Source organism: Poecilia reticulata, linkage group LG19 (genome assembly GCF_000633615.1).
Source record: "Poecilia reticulata strain Guanapo linkage group LG19, Guppy_female_1.0+MT, whole genome shotgun sequence".
Classification (NCBI taxonomy): domain Eukaryota; kingdom Metazoa; phylum Chordata; class Actinopteri; order Cyprinodontiformes; family Poeciliidae; genus Poecilia; species Poecilia reticulata.
In genome coordinates this window covers 353323-360583 of record NC_024349.1, presented here as the reverse complement: position 1 = coordinate 360583, position 7261 = coordinate 353323, and the positions used below count along the sequence as shown (strand labels likewise).

The following is a 7261-nucleotide window of genomic DNA, read 5'->3' as shown; positions in this document are numbered from 1 at the left end:
GGGTACAGGGGGCCACGCCCTGCCTGATCGCAGGGAGGGAGGAACCAACAGACTGGTGCAGAGATGGGCAGATTACAGAGTGACACTTCCTGCCTCTATGATGGCCTCCATTACAGAAAAACCTCCAATGTGTCTGAACTCAACAGGCTAGCTGCTAGCTGCTGCAAGCTAGCACAGAAAATGAGCTGGTTATTTATTGAGATTTACTTTCAGGGACAGTAAATAAATGGTAACTCCAAAGGATCAAGCTAGAGGTATTAAATTATGATCAACATTTCTCCATGTCTGATAACACAAAAGCTTTAGCATCCTGCAGCATTATAAGGCTATGGCTAGCAGCTTGCTAGCTCAACATAAACAAAGGAAGTTACACAAGCAATGATGACACATTATATAAAAATTTAAAAAAGGTCCATACACTTTGATTACACTCAGATGTTTACATTTTCTTTTAAAAAGAGGATAAAGYTAGCATGTGGTTAGCTTAGCTCACACAAAGGAACTAAGCTAGGTCCTAACRTTAACTCATAACATTAGTTATTTAACAACTAAAAATCCCTAAAAAGACATGAAAAGTTGATCTAATTGAAGTTTTTACATCTAAGCCAACGTCTCAGAGTTAGCATGTGATGCTAACATGTAATAACCTCCAGCTGAGTCCCAGCTTCTCTTCACAGCAACTCTGACCATTTCCTCTCAGAACCACGAGCTGAAGATGGGCTTTGTTGAAACCTTGAGACGTTAACTCTCARGTTCTCCTGTTGTTTGGTTCTGGTTCTGGTTCCTGAGAGGAAACTCTGACTGACCTCCTCTCTCTCAGGCCTTGAGAYGCAGGATTAACCGTTACGCCTCTGTTTTTCCTCTCAGCTAGACACATTCTTCAGCTCTTTCCTACCGACCWACCCCAGTGATGCAAACCTCCTCAGTAAAAACACTTTTCACCGCCGAGCGCCTGCCAGGCGGAAAGCCTCCATGACCTGCCAGACGGCCAGATGAGCTGCAAACCACCGAGAACCGAAGGATTTACATCMCTGTAGTGACGTGACCTCTGACCTTCAGTCATTCTGCCAAAATTACTACCAACAATATCAGTAATAATAACATCCTGCTGAAGTGATCAGTTTTACATGGATTATTGATCTGCAGCTACACACTGCCAGCCAGCAGGCTGAAAGAAAGCTCCTTCACTTTCCAGAGGAAAAGTCCGTTTCCTGTCCCCAATGGTCCCCAAACCGGCCCCCAATGGGCCCCAAACCGGCCCCCAATGGGCCCCAAACCGGCCCCCAATGGTCCCCAAACCGGCCCCAAACCGGCCCCCAATGGGCCCCAAACCGGCCCCCAATGGGCCCCAAACCGGCCCCCAATGGGCCCCAAACCGGCCCCGAATGGTCCCCAAACCGGCCCCCAATGGTCCCCAAACCGGCCCCCAATGGGCCCCAAACCGGCCCCCAATGGGCCCCAAACCGGCCCCCAATGGGCCCCAAACCGGCCCCCAATGGTCCCCAAACTGGCCCTAATCCGAGTTCCCCAGTTGAGAGATTAAGAAACTTCAGGATACATCAGAGAAGTACGGAAGAGAATTAGTGCCACTGACAAAGACAAATTCTGACTTTTATTTATGCTGCATCATAAAAATCTAGTCTGAAAACTGAAACCTACCAAATACATGAAAGGCTTTCAGTTTGGGCAAGTTTACAAATTTCATGACAAGGAAAACAAAAGTTATGCGATTATTTCTATATACTAACAACTGAAATTKWWRKWTTTGGTTATTTACCTGGATTTTGACATAGATTGACAGAATTAAACTGCTGAGATTAAAGTCCCTGCTCCCTCTCCATAGCGCAGCATTAGCATTAGCATTAGCATCAGGCCTCTGCCTCCACCCGCCGTGTCTCTGCTGGTTCTGCACAGACCCGCTGCAGCCCAGCATGTACACACAGCGCCGATGGAAGCCCTCTGCGCCTGCAGCAGGGACAACAGCTGGGAACAAAACTGATTTTCTGCTGCAGACACTCGACCGTCTCCCTGCAGCCACAGGAGGCACAAGAAGTACTTGAACACAGTCTTTAACACATTGTTCCATTTTTATTCCASTTTTTCTTGTATTCCTTAAATKAAACAAAATGTCGGCCTTTCTGCAGCGGAAAGGAGAGACACAAATATTACAACTGAATTCTGAATGTTTTCATTAAAGAACAAAACTTTCCCTGTTTTCTCTACTGGAAGCACTTAATGTTCACTGACAGACTTCAGAAGAATGTAGAAAACACAGATAGCGCCAGATCTGAGGTTTTAGGTGCATCACTGCAGAAAAACCTGTCACCATGAAACTCTACAAGCTTTTATCCAAAGCTGGAATTTACTTTTAAAAGCAGCTTTTGGGTCATAAATAAGAATGAAGCTYGTTTCTTCYGTAGGACTCAGTCAGTCACCAGGAATAATCCGCTGATCCACCAGACCCCATTCAGCTTCCAGCAGGCAGGTTGAGGTACAAACTTTGGCTCCAAACTGACATTTTAAAAGATCCCTAAAGAGAACCAACCATAGAAACACCACCACTTTCCAAAACCTCTCTGTGTTTGGGATTGTTCTCCTCCGGTTAGCTTCGCTCCAGCCGCTAATGCAGCTCAGACATGTCTGGTGACGAGCCGAGGCGGTGCGCTCGGCGCCGCACGCCAGAGGACATGCTGGACTTGGAACCAAGTGTGTAAAGTTGGATCAGAGCTTCATAAGACCTTCACTGACAGACCAACCACGAAGCCTCCGACCCGACCGCCACCACATGCCTGCTGAGGACGGAGAGGAAGCATGGAAATCAGCCCAGGGTTCCTTCAAAGCTGCAGCTCTGGCATTCTTCACTGCTTACACATGAACTAGCTCCATTATTTAAATCTTGTCTCGACTTGGTGAAAGGAGCTGGATTTTTTGCTCTTCGTAGAAAAAGACAGAGGTTATTACATTCTATTTTTGCTGTCCGCTTGCTCTGGAATATAGTAAACGACACAAGACAAATAGGTTTTCCTTCCCTGTAATTTCCTTCCATTTCTGCTCTGGTGTTTCAGAAGGTTTACAGATCATCCATCTGGTTCTTCATCAGAGAGCAGGAGGTAAAAGAGAAGAGTGATCCAGTTCCCYAAAGCTACCAGCAGAACCAGAACCTTCAGCAAGAAAACAGAAACAACCAGGCCMAGGCTGCGTTCACACCAGCTCTGCTTAATTCGCTTTAATCCGGTCCACTTTAATCTAGCTAGCTCCAAAATGACAACATGWCAGCYGTCAGCCRTCAGCCRTCAGCGCTGCTCTTTCTGATCGTTTCTTTGTCTGGGTGGCTTTTGGAGGTGGTTCAGTTTTYATAGGRCTGAAGTAAAACTGSATTAGCMTCMTCCTKGGCTAACTGTTCCTGTTCTGTAGCTTTGTTAGCGAAGTGGAGCTAGCATGACGAAGCAGAATCAACCCAGACTCCAGACGGTGGAATAAAGAGGTTATGATKTCTTTTAATATCTTTGTTTTCCTCCCTAGCTCACTAAATTAAACTCAGGCTTTTAAAATATCAATTATAAGGAATTGATAATAAGTGAAAAGTATTTTTCTTTACGTATGAAAGTTTAAATATCCTCATTCCTTTCTGGGTTTGTTGTTGTTTTTCATACAGGAGTTTAATGCCTCGGACTCTGGAGGGTCAGATCACCATGGAAAAGACTCCAAGTTACTTCATCACCAGAGAAGCTCCGCGGCGCGTCCACGCCATGAGCCGCCATACCAAACTCATCGTGGTGGTGMGRGACCCAGTGACCCGGGCCGTGTCTGATTACACCCAGACTCTGTCCAAGGCTCCTGGGCTCCCATCGTTCCAGAGCCTCGCCTTCCGCAACGACAGCGCGGCGCTCATCGACACTTCCTGGAGCGCCGTGCGCATCGGCATCTACGCCAAGCACCTGGAGAACTGGCTGCGCTTCTTTCCTCTGTCGCGCTTCCTGTTTGTGAGCGGGGAGCGGCTGGTGACGGACCCGGCGGGGGAGATGGGCCGAGTCCAGGACTTTCTGGGCCTCAAACGCGTGGTGACGGACAAACACTTCTACTTCAACCAGACCAAAGGTTTCCCCTGCCTGAAGAAGCCTGAGGGCAGCAGCCGGCCGCGCTGCCTGGGGAAGTCAAAGGGCCGAGCGCATCCTGAGATACCGGCTGAGGTTCTGCTCAGGCTCAGAAGCTTCTACAGACCCTTTAACCTCAAGTTCTACCAAATGACCGGACAAGACTTTGGCTGGAGCTGAACGCCAAACATCTTCCACCAGAGACTTTTAGGTCCTTGCAGAAGTTTTTCTTATGTCTTGATTCCACTGAGCGGTACGATACGGGTCAGCTCGGTTCGGTTCACCGCCACTGGGCCGGCGGGGTTCAAACACCCAACCTGATGTCAGAACACTAGTGTCGCAAGCAGTGACGTTTTTCTGTCGCCCAATCAAAGGGCTGTGTTGTGTGACATCAGCAGCTCTTCCCTAACCGGACCGGACCGGTCCGGTGCGGTACCGGTCGGTTGTTTGGGTTTGCCCTGACAATAGAAACAGAACAGCAGCGATGAAAAACAATCGATTCTCATTTACTGCGATTCAGAATCAGTTTAAAAAATGGAAATAAATCCGCCATCTGTCCGCCTCCATTTTGTAACGTTCTGACGTCGCTATGGAGACGCTCTGCGTCGCTATGGAGACGCTCTGCGTCGCTATGGAGACACTATGCGTCGCTATGGAGACGGTACTGGAACATGGCATAAAGCACCAAAACAAAGAGAAAACCATGAAAACAAAAGAGAGAGATTCAACCGGCCCGTCTTGCATGAAAGAAAACATTTGGACTCCGCTAATGGTCGGAGCAAAGACGGGCTGTGATTGGTCAGACGGCTGTGGGCGGGGCTTATGACGAAACGTTATTTTGTTTCCGCTAACCGGTCGCTGTGTCTGCTTAAGGAATGTTTTCAACTTGGTGAGGGAAAGATCAACATTTGTTGCAACTATTTACTAAATAACTCCAAAAATTAAAAACTCCTGGATAGAAATGGAAACATCAGAAGTTCCAGTTATTTGGAATCAAAAATTGATTTTGAATCAAAGCTGAGCTAGCAAAAGGTTCCCACCAAGATAAAATATACGAAGCATTATAACCTTGTTTAAGCTAGTAGTTCTTGAGCCACGTTGGTAAAACTGAAGTCCTAGTCAAATCCCTCTGTCAAAATAAAAGCACTCATACAGTCAATCTGTGGGTCAAAGGGCTAATGGACCCGAACAGAACCATACAAACCGAGGGAGGCACTTTGAGTCATGGTACTATCACAATAAAAGCACMTAGGTTGGGAATCAGCTGCTCAAAAATAATTTTAACATTTCAAACGGAAGAACTTTTAAAGTTTATTTCTTAATGCATCCAGGAAGTTCTGGTCCAAACAGGAAGTTCTCCTGGTCCAAACAGGAAGTTCTCCTGGTCCAAACAGGAAGTCCTGGTTCAAACAGGAAGTTCTCCTGGTCCAAACAGGAAGTCCTGGTTCAAACAGGAAGTTCTCCTGGTCCAAACAGGAAGTCCTGGTTCAAACAGGAAGTTCTCCTGGTCCAAACAGGAAGTCCTGGTTCAAACAGGAAGTTCTCCTGGTCCAAACAGGAAGTCCTGGTTCAAACAGGAAGTCCTGGTTCAAACAGGCTCCTGAATGATTCCTCTTCAGCGCTCTGCATATTTACAGACCTGAACTAAAACTCCCAGCTGTTGTCTGACTGGCCTGGTGCTCATTTATGCAGCTTTGTATTTTTGTCAAACCTAATTTATTAGAAAGCAAACTGTTGTAGATGTTTTTTTCTGAGAATTTTGTATCTGATTTTCTTATTTAAGTGAAATTGTGACTAAATCTTTTTACCCTGATGTGCTTCAGGGTCATTTATCCGGAGAAACYGTCACTTCCTCCWGTTTGTATCGACGTCAAACCGGTTCAAGCTGCTGCTGCCAAAAACACGACCTACGTCTGCCGGGCAGATGACTCGGCCCTGCGGAGCAGCAGCATGACGACGACTTTAGTCTCTTCTGTTGACGGCATGTTTACTGAAACGYTCCTGAAACGTGGCGTTAATCTCCTGACAGGATCTCTGGAACGGAGGCTGGTCCGTCCAGCAGCTCCTAAACTGGATCTTCTGGGGGAAACGAGGAAGAGCTTCTGGGCTTCAGGCCTTTTCACTGATCCACCATGGGAGAGTCAAACAGCAAAGACTGAATGTAACGGAGGAAAGGAACACCATAAGCTGAATGTGCAGCTGATTACATCTTTTCACTCGGTAATTAAAGGGACAGTTTACCTTTTTAAGTGAAGTTTATTGGCAGTGATTAGACAAAAAAAGTTTAAAGAGTTCAGAGATCCAACTGGATTCTAGTTTTTACAATTTTGTGGACATTCTACAAATTTTAATTTAGTTTATTACGATAGCAACATTTCACAACAAATGTTAGGAAATATATTTAAATTAATCCCAGTTATCAATCCATGCATCAAGTTCAGGATATTATTCAAATTAGTTTGAAATGTTCGTTTCTACGGAAACCCAGCAGAAATGAGTCGTTACGCAGCGTCACTCCTCCTGACCAGCAGGGGGCGACAGTGGGAAGGAAAAGCTTCTCTTAAACAGGAAGAAACCTCCAGCAGAACCAGAACCAGGTTCAGAACCAGCATCATGTCAGCCCAAACCACAACGGCAGACCAGATTTGTGTTGTAGGCAAAATAAATGTGCAGAGAAACATAAAGATTGAACCCTAAACGTCATATTTAGAGAGTTTATCTGCAAAGGTTGGTTACATCTGAACAGTCTGCAGGGGGTCTGCCTCAGACTGAACCTGTGAGCTACAGGATCTGCTGACGGYTTAGCCTGCAGCATCAGAGCTAACATTTATTAGCATTTATCATYAAACACAGTAATACTGATAACCGCCATCTTTCCTCGTCCTCGCTGCAGTTTGTCCTCACTAACAGGAAATATTTTAGTTGGTCAGGAGGGGAAATGAAAGCCGCTGGTCAGGTGTGAAGTTGACACAAGACTGGAAGTTCTGATGCGTCAGCGTTTAATTCCTCTCTGACCTCTCAGTTAACCTGTGAACAGGCCACCATAAACACACACACACACACACACACACACACCTGATCACACTCAGGCATGCAGCAGCTCCGTCCTGCTCCACTGATATTGCGATGTGCAGGCGGCATGCAGGGATCGATGCGCGTCCGTTTAG

The 7261-nt window shown here is 46.4% G+C and overlaps 1 protein-coding gene across 1 annotated transcript in view; it reads left to right on the top strand.

The window, feature by feature from the left end:
- The window catches only part of LOC103481010 (heparan sulfate glucosamine 3-O-sulfotransferase 6), an 11639-nt gene extending 6085 nt beyond the window's left edge, over nucleotides 1-5554 (top strand). The window contains exon 2 of the mRNA XM_008436237.2: nucleotides 3656-5554. Within this exon, the coding sequence (XP_008434459.1) occupies nucleotides 3656-4274 (619 nt within the window). The 3' untranslated portion in view covers nucleotides 4275-5554. The remainder of the gene's footprint in view (nucleotides 1-3655) is intronic.
- Nucleotides 5555-7261: the final 1707 nt, after the last annotated feature.